The sequence below is a fragment of the Microdochium trichocladiopsis genome, assembly GCF_020744255.1.
Source record: "Microdochium trichocladiopsis strain MPI-CAGE-CH-0230 chromosome Unknown B0I36scaffold_3, whole genome shotgun sequence".
Lineage (NCBI taxonomy): Eukaryota > Fungi > Ascomycota > Sordariomycetes > Xylariales > Microdochiaceae > Microdochium > Microdochium trichocladiopsis.
This window is the reverse complement of record NW_025763546.1, coordinates 1,601,705-1,616,531: the sequence shown is the minus strand read 5'-3', so window position 1 is coordinate 1,616,531 and position 14,827 is coordinate 1,601,705. Positions and strand designations below refer to the sequence as shown.

Here is a 14,827-nt window from a genome sequence, read left to right as displayed (position 1 = left end):
GAATTTTTTTCCCAGCCCAGTCACCTCGATCGGGGAGGATGCCTTCCCAGTGAAGCTATCGTGGGAGGGACCGTTGGCTGGTGGGAGCGATCGACGCGTAACACGACTCGTGCATGTCCACTAGCATGATCCTAGACACAAAGGCACAGCTTCCGTCCGCGCCGTGATTGTGTTCTCTTGCTTGTGATGGATGCTCTGGCAAGCTTGGGACCCTCGCCTTCGGATGTGCGACCGGATACTGCCTCCCTCAGGCCAATTCGACGTTACAATGTCTCCCTGAAACCCTGGGAACACGGACAGCTGCTTGCCTCTTTAGGCAGGTCCATCGCGCTGTCCCATGAGCCACAGGCCTCAATGATGCCGGGAGTCGATGTCGACCCACGACCGCATCTGATCTGACAGCCCGGGAGACCCAGGAGAGCGCGGGGTCCTGGCAGCTACGTCAGTGGGCACGAGAGCTGGAGCTGAGCTGCAAAAAAGCACAACCTGGCCAAGCGGGTGGAAATCCACAGTAGTAGCCACGATGATTGCTTTTCTTCCTGCAAGAGGTGAATAGTGGCCCCCACCCAAACCCTCTCCGAAGATGGCAGCAGCTCCGTGCTGCCATGCTGCCATTTCACCAAGGAGTTTTGAGAATGAGAGCAGATTAGCTGGGTGTTGGAACGTGCCATCGCCCACCTTTATTCTTGTCCATGTTCATGGGGGTCTGAGGAAGGCCGGTGTTTAGAAAGATTAGTTCTGTGTTTTGAAGCATAATTGAGTGGCGCGCTCTAGCTGCGCCCAAGGTACTGCACATGAGCTCCCAGAGTGCGTGTTCCTCAGGAGAATGCCGGGCCCCCGAGAGACTACACCGGAGGACTATTCCGCGGAGGGTCTCTCCATGCATAGGGACGATAAAGGGGACGATAAAAGGGTAGAGCGGGTGTCGCCGCCGCGCTTAGCCAATGCAACCATGTCAAGTTGCCGCAGCGATGATGGCTGTCTGTTGTGGCGATGCCGCTCCTAGTCTTGCGTGGGCTTTTGGTCAATTGTGCGCTCTCCCCCCTCTGGCTAAGTAGGAGGGGATGATTCTTGTCGGCGCCGTTGGTTACACAAGTCTGACAGCTACGATCTGGAGTCTTTACAGTGGAGCTGCCAGCGTAGCAGCCAACCAGCGCGGTGCGCGTCCCACGCGTGCCTGGCGCCGTTGCAGGGATGATCGCAACTCGCGTGCTTGACCAGGCTACCCTCACTGCGCTGTCAACCTGACCAAGGATGAACATCATCTGCCAACTCGAATGCCATCATGTCACCCCAAGGTGTGGGTGTCGACACGACGGGATACTGAGTCGCTCCCGAGTTGCACAAAGGATGGGCTGTAACGTATCGTTTCCATCAATGCCTCGTGCCCATGGGCTCTTGCGACCTAAAACGACCCAGCCTCAGCCAGCCTTGGCGTGACGTCGTCGAGCCATGCACGGCCGCCCTTGGCGAGTCGACAACCTGATTTGGGCCATTCTTCAGGGACGCATGCTTACCGACCTGCTGGTGCTGGACCTGCACTCTCGAGCCCGTGGAGGCCCCAGGAGCTTCTTGTCCGGTGCGACCCTCCTGTGCGTAAGCTTAAAGTCAAGCTTGTTTCCCTGCTTATTTTGATACTGGGGAACTTTGTCCACGTGCCACTCCAACAGCCTGTCGCGACAACCACCAGACTCTTGAACACAAACATGGCCTCCGGATTTGGTGTCGCTTTTGCTGGCGCCCTGCAGGCGTCACTATCGGTCCTGCTCACCATCGGCGTTGGCGTTGTGAGCGCCCAGTTTGGTCTCGTGAGCACACAGGCCGCCGAGGACATCTCCCACCTCTGCGTCCAGATTCTGCTGCCGTGTCTCTTGATTGAGAATCTGGGCCAGAACTTGGAGGTCGACACAATCATCGACTACGTGCCGCTAGTCAGTAAGTTTGTGACTTTGCAGTGGTGGAGGAGGAGGACCACCACGTGCTGATCGGCGAACCTTTTGCGCAACTGTAGTCTGGGCGGCATTGTACACAATTATCAGCATAGCCATCGGTCGGGTTTTGACCATCGTCTTCAAGCTTCCCGCGTGGGCCACGCCGGCTTTGGCGTTCAACAACACGGAATCGATGCCCTTGCTACTTCTGCAGGCTCTCGGAACAACTGGCACGTTGGCCACGCTCACTGGCGCGGGCCAAGAGTCGGCCGCTATTGAGCGAGCACGGTCCTACTTCTTAGCCGCATCGGTCATCACCAACACAATCACCTTCGGCGAAGGACCGGAAATCTTGAAAACCTCGGCGGGCCATTCTGGGGTTGGAAAAGCCTGGCGATGGCTGGCGGGGCGCTTGAGTACCGAGGGAGACGCCGAAAACGCCTCAGGAGACGAGGGCGAGAACGAAGACGATGATGAGGATGAGAATGCCGACCAGAATGGCTCCAGTGATCAAGGTGATGCAGACGAGCAGACATCGCTCCTCCCTCACCAGGTCCGCCGGGGCGGCCGGAAGGCAAAGCAGGCGGTCCTGCCCGTGCTCGAACGATGGCACGCAGCTTTGCCTGGTCCCGTCCAGTATGTCGTGTCTGGCATGGGAATGCTGATCAACGCGCCCTTTATTGGTGCCTTGATCGGTATCATCATCGGCCTCACGCCGCCTTTGAAGAAACTCTTCTTCGCTGACATGAGCGAGGGTGGCTACTTTAATGCCTGGCTGACGACGTGCATCAAGAACGTGGGCGAGCTCTTCGTCTCTCTACAGGTTGTCGTGGTTGGTGTCAAGCTCAGTCTGAGTCTGAGGAAGTGGAAGGAGGGTGACGAGGCCGGATCGGTGTCGACGCAAACTTTCCTGCTCGTCTCTCTGGTCAGATTTATCGTCTGGCCTGCGTAAGTTGTTCCATCCAGACCAGGCCCAAGACACAGAGCACTACTGACGGGACCTATCTTCGATATATAGCATCAGCATCCCTCTAATCTGGGTCCTGGCCGCCAAGACGGACATCCTGCCAAACGATCCAATCCTCTGGTGGACCCTGATGATACCGCCCACTGGCCCTCCTGCGATGAAGAACCTCGCCCTGGCAGATGTGTGCGGCGCATCCCAGAAGGTCAGGATGTCCATTGCCCGCTTCCTCACTGTAAGTCAGCTCTCCCTTTGATTTGAAATGTCTAAATTCTGCACCGTGCATCGGGCTAACACATGTCACCTGGCAGATGTCATACATGATCACTCCTCTGATCTCCCTTTCGGTGGTTGGCGCGCTCGTGGCTGCCAAAAATGCCAAGGAGGAGTAACAATGCGCCCCTAGTGTGGTGCAGGGCTTGAGCCATCTGATATGGCGATGTACGATATGCGAGACCCATGGTTTCTCGTTGTGCGACTGTCGCGAAGTTCCAAAGTTGAAAGTTAGGAAGCGATTTCCAGCAGAGCATACACAAGGACGTCCACGATGAGACACGGGTAACGTGGACACTCGGCATTCACGAAGCATAAGCAAGGAGACAAAACCAGGCATAGCAATTGTCCTTTATGTGCTGTTAGAGACTTTGCCCGTAATGCTTTGAGATAATAGGCTGTTGTGCACTCCCATAAAATCGTGTAGCGCCAAACGCCCGGTATGATGCCATCCGTGCCCGCTCTGTCCCGCTCTGGACGGCACTGGGACAGATAGTGAAAATGCTCGTCCCTGAATACATGCACTTCGCTAAGTGCGACACCCTCAGCCACGTAGCTCTATGGGCAATCCCTCATCGCGCAGCCACATGTCCCCCGGTTCACCCCGATGCTACTTCCAATAGTTGCTCTGGCCTACTTCTTGTTTCCCTTCTTCTTCTTGCCGGAGGGTGTGGACGGCGCGGGCGCGGGCGGTACGCCCGCATCAACCAGAACAGCCTCATCATCGCTAGCGACAACACTGGCCTTGGCGGGAGAGTCGGTCGTTGGTGCTGCGATTTCTGGTGCGGTTGACGATACTGTCGCAGTACCAGCTTCGTTATCCAGCTCCTGCATGAAATCCTTTCGAATCGTCGCCCGACGCTTCTCCCACCACTCCTTCTCCGAGTCGACCTTGGCCTCGATCTCGTCCAGCTTCTCTGTGAGCATGGCTCTCGCGTTGATCTCGTTGGCGGACTGGAAGATGATCTGACCCCATCCAGGGTAGAGGGCATTGGCCTATGTGAGTAGGGTGTGGTTAGCATTTCCAGTTGACCGGAGAACCTTAAAACCCGGTGGAGATGAAAGTACCTCGGAGACAACATCCTTCAGCTCCTCCTCAACCTCCTTTTCGGCGCGCGCAAATCTCTGCGCCAGGTCATCGCCGATGCTGCCGCGCTGAAGCAGGCCGTTGAGGGCTTGTTTGGAGGTGCGAATCTGGATAATGCGTTGGATGTCCTCGACAGCCCTGCGCAGGAGGGCGGCTCTGATGACACTATCCGGGACCTTTGGTGCCTTCTCCTTGCCGTCCTCTGGGTCGAGGTGCAGTAGTGACAGGTAGATGTTGCGTGAGAGGTGCTGGCCGAACCAGGGCTCGAGGCTGGCGCTTCGTGCTGTTCCATGAAAAAAGAGCACCAGTCAGTGAGCGGCACTGGGGAGGATGCGATCGCAGATTGTCTGCATGCGGAGTACTCACAGGCTTTTCTCTTTCTGTAGATTGTCGAAAAGGTATACAGAGATGCAAACAGAGTGCTCACATATGCGAGCGGGAGCACGAGGCTCAACCAGTCTATACTGAACATGCTGGCGCGAGCTGTGCTGTACCCCTCGCACGGCTGTGACGTGTAGTTGGTGGACTTCGGCGAGACGAGCGGTACAAGAAGAGCCGGTCTAGTGGATGGTGCCGTTCGATCGCAAACAAGGCTAGATCCTGTGCTCGATATGGTGCGCGATGCAAAAGGAATGTGGTGTTGACGATTGCCACGAGCGGGACTTGGGCTGGTGACTTCGAGGTCGCAAGTGGGCTGTGATGTGATCTGGCCACTGCGCACCTGTTCGGTGGGCACACTGCCGACCCTTGGGATCTTGACAGCTTTCCTGTCCCTTGCCTTACGTCGGCGGATGGCTCCAGCATGTCCAAGTGGGGCCTCACCCCCGAAACAGGCAGGCCCGGCAACACCGCCTAAATTTTCATTATTCTGCCGGTCGTTCCTGCTGCGCCTAGGCAAAACACCCTGTTGCAAAGTTCCAAGGCTGCATTGCTCTAGCAAGCCGCCTTCTATTTATCTTGGTTTGCGATAAAAGCTTTCAATTTGGTCAACTCTGAGAACTTTGAGAACCTTGGGATTCTTGGGACGTTTCGCGCCGTCGCAGACCGAGCGACTGGCATCAATCATGTCGACACAACGACCCGAGTTTATCAAGTTCACAGGGCACAAGTCCTTCGCCCTGCGCCTCGTGCTTTCGACCCTCACGGGCCGGCCGATACATATCTCGAAGATCAGATCCTCGTCGCCCACCAACCCCGGCCTCGCTCCTCACGAGGTCTCGCTGCTCCGACTCCTCGAGGCTGTCACAAATGGCAGCTCCATGCAGATCTCGTACACAGGTACGACAATAACATACCAGCCGGGTCTCATTACTGGTGCAGCCCCAGGCTTCGGCGCAACGGGCGACGGAGATGTCGTCGAGCATCAGCTGCCGGCTACATGCACGCGAGGAGTCACATACTTCCTCCTCCCGCTGTGTCTGCTTGCACCGTTTTCGAAAGCGCACATGAACGTCCGTCTCACTGGACCCGGCGTAATCACCGCGGCGACCGACGCAGGCGATCTGAGTGTCGACTCTTTCCGGACTGGTTTGCTGCCAATGTTCGACCTTTTCGGAATACCAACGGCACGGATAGAATTGCGGGTTCTGCAAAGATCTTGTGCTGGTCCGAGGGGAGTCGGTGGTGCGGGTGTGGTGGAGCTGAGATTCGCCAGTCAGGTCCGGCTGCCCAAGACATTACATCTCAACAGAAGCCCTGGCAGGATAAAACGCATACGCGGTGTGGCGTATGCGACCGGCGTGTCTGCATCAAATAACGCTCGCATGATTCACTCGGCGCGAGAAGTCCTGAATCAGCTGGTGTCGGACATCCACATCGCTGCCCAGTACGACCAGGCGCCACTCACGCCAACAAAAGACGGAGGCAAGAGGAGAATGGGCATCGGCTTTGGCCTGAGCTTGGTTGCAGAATCGAGCGCCGTGGGTGTCTTGTACACCGCAGACGTGGTTGCGCCCGCGACAGGAGGTGTCGTTCCTGAAGACATCGGCAAAAAGTGCGCCTACCAACTATTGGAGACGATAAGTCGTGGTGGTTGTGTTACGGGCACCGCAGCTCCTATAGTTTTGTCCCTCATGGCCATGGGCTCCGAGGACGTTGGCCGTCTTCGACTTGGCAGAGAGACAATCGGCACTGAAGAACTCATTGGATTGGCGAGAGATTTGAAGAGCTTTGGAATGAGCAGCTGGGGGCTCCGGGATGTGGATGAGGATGATGAGACAGACGACATTGTCATCTCAGTCAAGGGCACAGGGGTTGGAAATGTTGGCCGGAAAATAGCGTAATGCTCGATAATGATATCCCCCTTTCACGATTTGCACATCATGGGAACTCCATTCTGGTAAATGCATTAGGTTTGTCCTTGCTGCGCAGCTGCTCGTCTAGCTCTCCTTTGAGCAGCAAGTGCCGCTAGCGTGGCATTGTAGCCCATGCTCTGGAGCGTATAGGCCGCGGCATTCTGAGGTGTGCTTCCTTGCGTCCTCCACGAAGTCCTTAGCGCCTGAGGTATATTAAAATTGGACAATGTGGCATTGCCAGATCTCAAGACATCTGCAAGCTCTCCGCTCTCGCTCATTCGCGATCCCAAGCCATGAGATCCCAACAACGCTGCCCGCTCTCTCGGACCAAGCCCATCCCGGTCCAATGCATGCAGCCCCAGCTCTTCATCGTCGGCTCCTTCGGAACCGTTACGAAGCACTCCTCGCTCGGCGGCGTCCAGATCTTGTGCGGTGGCGACTGTCTCAGCCGTGGCAACCGTTTCCCCGGCAGCGTTCGTCATTCGAGGAGGGTTGATAATGGCGCGCACTCTTTCTCTTTCGGAATTGACGGCCAGCATAAAAGTCTGAAGCGCGAATATGACCACGTCGAGCAAGATCAGCGTAAGCTTCGATGATGGCGGTTTCTGACCGATGAAGTCAAAAAGAATGCCGCCATGCAGGTAACCTCTAGAAATCTCGGTCGCTTGCGGGAGGGAGGTAATGGCGTGTAGCAGGAAACAGAAAGCGTTCGGACCGAATATCGCAGGAACGTGGAAGTTGGGCACGACGAGAACGGCATCGCCAGCTCGCGGGCTTATGAATAGGGTCTGCGCCATCCATCGTATGGCTAGTCGGAAGAATGAACAGCTAGAGGGCAAGCCTGTCAGCTCTGTCCCGGGCCAGATTGTCACCTGATGGCCTCAACACAAGGCCACTTACTCCATATAATACATCGCACACAGCTCAGCGAAGACCAGCATGTCCAGGTTAGCAGCTAGGTTCGTCAAGAACTGCAGCTTCTTGGTGAGACCCTCCTTGGCCTTCCCAGAGGTGGATGCCTGCCCATTTCCAGCATTGGTGTCGTTGGCCGGCGTCGCCCCCGATTGTGCCCTCGTCTCTACGCCATCAGGAACCCCATTGCGTCGAGTGCCGGCGTCGGGGCGAGGTCCTGGATTCGCTGGCGGGGATGCATCGATCGCATTGTTCATAGCTCAACAGCCTCTGCTAGCAATCGGAAAGCTATCAGGACGGAGTAAGAACCGGGCGCTCCCTCACATGCTGTGAAGATGTCGTCTGAGGATATGTCGGACGTGGTTCGAGATTCTGCGTAATCCAATCATGCATTCGTTTTCCCAAGAAATCCTAACACGGCCCGGCGCACAAAGGCACGTAGAGAACGACGGGATGATCAGGCAGGGGAACTTTGATGCTTCGTGCTGCGGCCTGTCCTCGCAGATGTGAGAAAGTGGCCGTGGTCGATCACTCCTGGGCTGATGATCCTGTCAGAGGATGGCTGTCGTGACAGTAGCAGGGGAGCTTGGTGAGCTGTGCCTAAAGTACGTACCTCAAGGGGAGTACCTAGGTCGCGACCTAATTAAGGCCGGCATGACGGAACCCTGCCGTCTTCAGGGCCCCGGCCGCTAAACGTGCGTCTCAGCAGCAGAGAACACTTCACCCTTGAGTCCTTACGTAAGGGACGAGACCCCTTGCGCGCGTGCCCCTCGTTCTGTGGCAGCCCACCTTGAATTTTTGGAGGGGAGTGCGGGACGGCGGCAGCATCCACGCCGCGATCGCTCTGACTCAATTCGCAGCCCAGCACACGGAGACTGCCTGCAACGACTTGCGCAACGTTCCGTGCAACTTCGAGCTTCACAACCACTCTGCCCGCCATCGAGAGCGACTAGCGTGCTCACCGCGTTGGTCTTGGACGGATCAAAACCGCAACCATGGCGACCCCCTCCAAGGACCTCACCTCGCAGATCCTTGCTGCCCTCTCCGACAAGGACTCCCTTTCGTCAAAGGATGCCTTTCCCAACGTCGAGTTCGCCGAGCTCAAGGCAGCCCTCGACCGACTCGGCTCGCGCTCCATGGTCACATACAAGCAGCTTGATCAGGAAGAAGCCGTGCTCCAGCCCGAAGGAAAGCTAGTTGCCGAGAATGGCAGCCACGAAGCCCGCGTTTTCGAGGCTCTTCGCCAGGCCGTCGAGGGTCTTTCCGTGCAGGACCTGGAGAAGGCCATTGGTGACAAGACTGTCACAAAGGTCGGCCAGGGCAATGCCTTCAAGGCCAAGTGGATTGCTAAGAACAAGGATGGCAAGCTTGTTGCCTCTGTATGTGGCACCTGGAACCATCCTAGATCGCACCGGCACGACTAACACACCTCACAGGTTGACTCGATCCAAGATGTGACCCGGGAGCAGCTACAGACTGTACAGAACACTCGCACGCATCCCGATGCGTCCGTCATCGCCGCTCTGAAGAAGCGAAATCTCATCAAACTGCAGAAAATCATCAGCTTCGAGGTCCAGAAAGGACCCAAGTTTGCACTCGAGCTTGTCAAGGAGGAGACTGATCTGACAGCCGACATGATCGAGTCCGGTGCCTGGAAGACAGCCACCTTCAAGCCCTACAACTTCAACGCTCTGGGCGCGGACCAACATGCCGGTGCACTCCACCCTCTGATGAAGGTTCGCCACGAATTCCGCAACATCTTCTTTGAGATGGGCTTCGAGGAGATGCCTACAAACAACTTTGTCGAGTCTGGATTTTGGAATTTCGACGCCCTCTATGTGCCTCAGCAGCATCCTGCTCGCGACTTGCAAGATACCTTCTACATTTCAGATCCCAAGACGGCAGACAAGCCACACGCCGTGGACGAGAACGACAAGAAGGACTACGATACTTACTGGGACAACGTCAAGGCTGTACACGAGGACGGAAAGTTTGGATCCATTGGCTACAGGTATCCATGGGCTGCGGACGAGTCCTTAAGGCTTGTGCTGCGCACACACACGACCGCGATCTCTACTGCCATGCTTCACAAGTTGGCGTCGCAAAGAGGCCCCGACGGTCGCCCCCCGCCTGCGCGCTACTTCTCGATCGACCGAGTGTTCCGGAATGAGACTGTCGATGCCACACATCTGGCCGAGTTCCACCAGGTGGAAGGTGTCATTGCCGACTACGACCTGACGCTTGGAGGTCTGATGGAATTCATGAAAATCTTCTTCACAAAGATGGGTATCGAGGACCTGCGCTTCAAGCCTGCCTACAACCCTTACACTGAGCCGAGTATGGAGATTTTCAGCTACCACAAGGGCCTTGGCAAGCTGGTTGAGATTGGCAACAGTGGCATGTTCCGACCAGAAATGCTCGAGTCTATGGGCCTGCCACCAGACATGAAGGTGTACGGTTGGGGTCTGAGTCTGGAGCGGCCGACGATGATCAAGTACAAGATTTCCAACATCAGAGAGCTCTTGGGTCACAAGGTCGACCTTAACTTCATTGAGAGGAACGCTGCTGTGCGACTAGACAAGAACTAGATGAGGTTTAAAGAAAAGAAAAAGAACAAATGAAAGCAAACGCTGTTTAGAGCGACGTCGGCAATACCATCCCAACAAATGCGAATAGATTACAAGAATGCCAGCCCAAGCATAAAAGCATTCTATGGCATGACATAACGATATTGTTGTTCGCCGCAATGCAAGGCAAATGCCCTGTTGCCCATGCTTTCTCCCGAACGCCGTGTAAGTCGAACAGCTGCCATCTGACAAAGGACCGCATGTTGCACGACAGCGTAGCATCGTCACTGCCTCCTTATTCCCTGCCCTTATATAGTTGTCGAAAGGCATCCTCCTGGGCAACCATAGCGGCCTGGCGAGCCGCCTCGGCGATCTCCTCGGTGCTGGGCACGTATGGCGGAGCTATTGGCGACTCACAGCCCCTGAGGCCAATGAACCGGCCAAACTTGCGTCTCTTGTCCGCCGTCGTGAGGGTTCCCGTCCACTTCACCGGGCACGGGTACTGCCCCGACCATTCCGAAGGTGAGCGCTGGTGGTAGAAGCCCGCCAGGTCGTCGAGCTGGGCATCGCTGAGCAAGTGGTACTCCAGTATCGTCTTTGGGAAGGCAGGATGACGATGTCCTGTTGACATCTGGACCAGGGGACACAGCACGATCGAGAGGTGACGGAGTCGAGCTTGCAGAGCTGGATTCCGCGCTGCCCGACGGACTGCGACTGTTGTCAAGTTTCGTGCAGCCGGCCTGGTGGTTGCTGCTGATCCTCTTGCTTTGTCTGTTCTTTGGCCTATATCCAGAAAAGAAGCCACCCCTACAGTAGTGTGAGTGTCGCCTCGCTCGCTCGAGCCAGTGTTCTGAACACTGGCGACACCACGAGTTGTGGTAGTCTGCCGCCCGCTCAAGCGCTGTCTCTGGATCCGTCTGCCTCGCCTGAGTCGTTGCGGTCGCGCGGACTCGCGGTCGCACTGCATCTCGTGGCAGTATGTGCTATCCCATGCCATTGTGTCGATCGGTTCTGTGTCCACAACGCCTATTTGTAGTTCTGAGGGTTCTTTGTCTTCGTCCTCCTTCGGTGTGTTATCGCCTAACCTTGTGGTATCTTGGTCTTCTTCGTGCATTGGTGTCCAATTAGAATAGATTGGAGGGAAATCTGGCGAGGCCGGGCTTGTGATCATGGAAATATAGCCATTGTTCTGACTACCAGCTGGCCTGTCCATTGTCCTATATAAAACTCCCCAGGGGCAACCGCTATGCCGCTATGCACGAGTCGTTTTGAATCAGTCCTGATGTGGGCATTCGCATGGTTGTTAGTCCCTGACACTCAAGCTTGCTCAACGCAGCCAGGTAATGTGTTTGCCAATTACTCACTTGTGAGTGAAAACGAGTCATCGACAACGATACTAGATCGTGAAACTACTCAGTAGTGGCCTTCAGAGCACGGTGAGTGTCGAAGACAAGAGTGGCAGCAGCTAGAACATGGAAAAGGGGTCCGTAAATTAGGGGCGCGTGGTACACACAATCTCCCTAGCGATGCGAACAACAGACAATTGAATGGAAGAGCAATAATGAGGAGCAATAAGAAGGCAGCAAGAACTGGGTTGAGAATAAACGGATTGAATGGTCATGCCCTGGCAGTCACGCACTTCCTGGGGTGGGAGCCGGCGGTTGATGCGCCGGCAGATGAGCAGACTTCAGAGAGCAAAGATGGATGAGCTAGCATCAAAAGACGTTGCAACGATACCAACGGTAAGTGATCATTTTCCTCGGATCTTTAAAAGAGCTTTGGAAAGCCTTTGTATAAGGTTTCCGATCATGGCCACTGCGCAGACTTCTCTGGCAATGATGGTAGCCGTTGCAGGGAGGGACAATGGAGACCAACGGTACTGCCATCGTTGAACCATGAAGATTCTTTGATCGCGTGCAAGGTGGGTTAACATTTGTTGGTACGTCAAATTGTGTTCGTACAGCGAACAGGTGAGGCAAGGACCAAAAGAGCACACTGGTTGCGATTTCTCAAAGAGTGTTGGTTTGTTCTGCGTTCTGTTCTGTCGCTCTTTGTTCGCTCTGGAGGGACGTGCACAAATAACGACCGAGGACATTTGTGTTGCCTCAACCCATGCGCATCGATTATCTAGTGATTTATCAATGCCTTTCAAATGTAGGCAGCAACTTTTGCGACAGGGTCACAAACCACATGACACCAAAATAGCGACTGTTTGATTTCTGGGCCTTGACAATGAGGAGTAACAAACAGAGTGTTCGTACATATGTACAAGGAATTGCGTGATTAAATGTACGAGTTCCTGTCAAAGGACGAGGTTTTGCCTCCTTGTTAGTGGTCAGTCACCATGTTCTACAAGCCCTTCCAAGCCAGCTTGGCAATGTGGTCGGCTTTTTTGCGCGTTTGCTTGACAAACCCCATGGTCTTGAGCTCTGCCAGCGCGCGATAGAACAAGACGAGGGCCGTGCGCTCGTCCAGACCACCTTCATTGTCTTCGCCAACAATAGCGAGGTAAGCCGACCACAGATCGGCCACGTTGATGAGCGACCCAGTCTCCAGGTACAACTGATAGACGATTGCGGTGGCGGGAAGACTGGGTGCGAGCTGCCCATCTCCGGACTTGCAGCATGAGCAGCCCAGATAATCATGTGGCTGTGACAAAGCGCGCTCGATGACGGTACGGGGTCGCGGGACGAAAACGTCCTTGTGGGGCGATTTCGTGTCGTAGAGCCATATCTCATGGAAAGGTAGGTCTTCGGCGGCGTCGATGTGCACCAGAGCACTAAGTTCGGTATTCAGGCGCCGGAGCAGCTCTGTGTACTCATTGTCTTCGTCCGTCAGTGTCGCCGTGTCGTGACTGAGCTGGACCTTCTGCGCAACCACGGTCGTCCGCAGGACCTTGGCTTGGCTGCTGTGCTTGCTACGGAGCGCGTGGCCGTTCGCTTGAGCTCTCGACTGGAGACCCTGGATACCCAGCGATGCCGACTCCAGCAGCTGCACCATGCTCTGCTCATCACCCGCCCAGCCTTCCAGCCCGAGCGCCTCGTCGCCTTCCTGAATTACGCGCAATAATCTGTTCGACAAGTCAATCGCCTGGCCTGGATCAAGCCGCTCGATGGAACCTAGAGAAGTTGAATCCTTGGCATCCGGCCTTGAGCCTTGTGACAGAGCATCCAAGTAGAGCTCGGTGAAGCCATGTTCGCCATCCTGAATGTGTTCCAGAATTTTGACCGTGCGCAGCAGCTTGATGCGCCAGGCGCGTAGCGAGTGCATAGTTTCCGCCACGAATGAGGACAAGTAGCTATCGTCAACCAACAGCTTCTTCGCGTGCGTGCTGTCTCCGTTGCCGACAGCAGTCTCCACAATATGTCGGAATGAGCTCAAGGATCGCAGCATATCGAAATGCTCCTGCTTCAACAAGCCCGTGTTGACATCTTCCTGAAGCAAAAAGGACAATGGATTCGCGTAGTAGTGACACATGTGCAGATACTAGATGGCATCAGTCAAAACGTGCGCCTTTGTTGATGGATGGTGCTGACATACCTTGAGAGACTCAACGAATACAGACATGCCCGCAACTTGATCTCGCTGACGATCAAGTAAGGCCTGGGTTGTGGAGGGGCCAAATCGCAGGGGGAGATCAGCGTGACATATAGCAGTCTTGAAAATGCGATTGACAATCGACGCTGACTGTTCGACGTCGAATTGGGCGCCATGAAGATATCTGCACGTGGACTTCAATAGACGTGCTTGCAATAGCTCGACTGACGTGGCGACTCCGAAAACCAGGGCGAAAGGGATGCGATCGAGCCAAGAACTGCATGTATTGTTAGTGCCCGCCGTTGTGTGGTGGTGTCCTCATCGTTTCAATGACATACTGAAACAGCATGATCAAGTCAGATAAGAGGCCGCCGTCGAAACCCTCACTGTCCTGGAAGACTATTACGACATTGCGACGCTCGTGGTTTCTCAACTGAACATGCAGCGCCTCAAGGTCATATTTGAGGAACTTGCGCCCCTACGAGTTGTTAAACACAATTTCGTGCGACCATGGCGGGGCTACTCACATCTCGTGATGTGGTCAATTCCTGGTCCTCATCGTCAGGGGCCCCTTTTGAAGTGGCACTCTGGATAATCTTGGTGAGTGTAGATCTCAAATTGGAGACGTCGCTAGACCGAAGGCGAACCACGAGGGATTCTGCTTGGGTCTGGAGAGTTTCTGAAAGCTGCTCGAAGAGCAGATCTTGTGACGCTATACTTGCTCCAGTGATGATGAATGCCGTGGGGATCTTGTTGCTCGGGATTTCTTCCGCTGCTGTCTGGAGGTAGCCGGCGACCTCGTCCAAGGTCTTGTGATTGGCATCCCGGAGTACTTTCTACACTCCGTGCGGAAGCTGGTCAGTGGAGCCCTCTTTGCTCGGCATGAAAGAAATAAAACCAACTGACTTTGATGCGATCTTCTATCAGACCCCACGGCTGCTCGAATAAGTCCTGTCGTATCCGGACGAGAACCTCATCCTCGGCACCGTCAAGCAGGGGGGGGAAGTGTCGTGGCCCATCCGCGTACCTCCCAGACTTTGAATCTGGCACGCCATTGAAAGCAGTTCGATCTTGCTTTTTGGAGACCTTGCGACGTTTAGATGGCCTGCTTGAGCCATCTAGCTCATCCTCGTCAGGGTTGTAGATGTAGGCAGCCTGTTTGGAGTCAGCTCCCTGAATTACGCGTCGGTGGAGTGTTGTAGTACGTACCTTGTGCTCAGTCTCCTGAATGGCCTCATCGAGCTCCTCAATGACTGCCATTG

At 55.2% G+C, this 14,827-nt stretch overlaps 7 protein-coding genes across 7 annotated transcripts; 3 read left to right on the top strand and 4 right to left on the bottom strand.

Annotated features, from left to right (window-relative positions):
- Nucleotides 1-1,259: 1,259 nt before the first annotated feature.
- On the top strand, nucleotides 1,260-3,497 carry B0I36DRAFT_317506 (auxin efflux carrier). Its single transcript, XM_046153169.1, has 4 exons — nucleotides 1,260-1,935; nucleotides 2,012-2,879; nucleotides 2,950-3,130; nucleotides 3,207-3,497. The coding sequence occupies exons 1-4, from the start codon at nucleotides 1,707-1,709 to the stop codon at nucleotides 3,285-3,287; spliced, it is 1,359 nt and encodes a 452-aa protein (XP_046015146.1). The 5' UTR covers nucleotides 1,260-1,706; the 3' UTR covers nucleotides 3,288-3,497.
- B0I36DRAFT_264177 (translocation protein-like protein) lies at nucleotides 3,498-5,012 on the bottom strand. Its single transcript, XM_046151179.1, has 3 exons — nucleotides 4,622-5,012; nucleotides 4,237-4,538; nucleotides 3,498-4,164 (listed from the first exon to the last, which is right to left on the bottom strand). Exons 1-3 carry the CDS (start codon nucleotides 4,725-4,727, stop codon nucleotides 3,802-3,804), a joined length of 771 nt encoding a protein of 256 aa, XP_046015145.1. The 5' UTR covers nucleotides 4,728-5,012; the 3' UTR covers nucleotides 3,498-3,801.
- A 137-nt stretch (nucleotides 5,013-5,149) lies between these two features.
- Nucleotides 5,150-6,573, top strand: B0I36DRAFT_429269 (RNA 3'-terminal phosphate cyclase/enolpyruvate transferase). Its single transcript, XM_046162494.1, has one exon. The coding sequence runs from the start codon at nucleotides 5,320-5,322 to the stop codon at nucleotides 6,535-6,537; it is 1,218 nt and encodes a 405-aa protein (XP_046015144.1). The 5' UTR covers nucleotides 5,150-5,319; the 3' UTR covers nucleotides 6,538-6,573.
- Nucleotide 6,574: 1 nt separating this feature from the next.
- B0I36DRAFT_317502 (uncharacterized protein) lies at nucleotides 6,575-8,052 on the bottom strand. The gene is made up of 2 exons (XM_046153168.1): nucleotides 7,450-8,052; nucleotides 6,575-7,377 (listed from the first exon to the last, which is right to left on the bottom strand). The coding sequence occupies exons 1-2, from the start codon at nucleotides 7,716-7,718 to the stop codon at nucleotides 6,603-6,605; spliced, it is 1,044 nt and encodes a 347-aa protein (XP_046015143.1). The 5' UTR covers nucleotides 7,719-8,052; the 3' UTR covers nucleotides 6,575-6,602.
- A 404-nt stretch (nucleotides 8,053-8,456) lies between these two features.
- B0I36DRAFT_239210 (phenylalanyl-tRNA synthetase-like protein alpha chain) lies at nucleotides 8,457-10,049 on the top strand (the record flags this gene model as incomplete). The annotated part of the gene is made up of 2 exons (XM_046149671.1): nucleotides 8,457-8,840; nucleotides 8,898-10,049. 2 exons carry the CDS (start codon nucleotides 8,457-8,459, stop codon nucleotides 10,047-10,049), a joined length of 1,536 nt encoding a protein of 511 aa, XP_046015142.1.
- Nucleotides 10,050-10,187: 138 nt separating this feature from the next.
- B0I36DRAFT_87296 (uncharacterized protein) lies at nucleotides 10,188-11,423 on the bottom strand. The gene is made up of 2 exons (XM_046163492.1): nucleotides 11,393-11,423; nucleotides 10,188-11,307 (listed from the first exon to the last, which is right to left on the bottom strand). Exon 2 carries the CDS (start codon nucleotides 11,239-11,241, stop codon nucleotides 10,324-10,326), a length of 918 nt encoding a protein of 305 aa, XP_046015141.1. The 5' UTR covers nucleotides 11,242-11,307; nucleotides 11,393-11,423; the 3' UTR covers nucleotides 10,188-10,323.
- A 954-nt stretch (nucleotides 11,424-12,377) lies between these two features.
- B0I36DRAFT_360492 (origin recognition complex subunit) lies at nucleotides 12,378-14,825 on the bottom strand (the record flags this gene model as incomplete). The annotated part of the gene is made up of 6 exons (XM_046158320.1): nucleotides 12,378-13,514; nucleotides 13,569-13,842; nucleotides 13,904-14,043; nucleotides 14,093-14,401; nucleotides 14,472-14,720; nucleotides 14,775-14,825. The coding sequence occupies 6 exons, from the start codon at nucleotides 14,823-14,825 to the stop codon at nucleotides 12,378-12,380; spliced, it is 2,160 nt and encodes a 719-aa protein (XP_046015140.1).
- Between the last annotated feature and the right edge of the window lie 2 nt (nucleotides 14,826-14,827).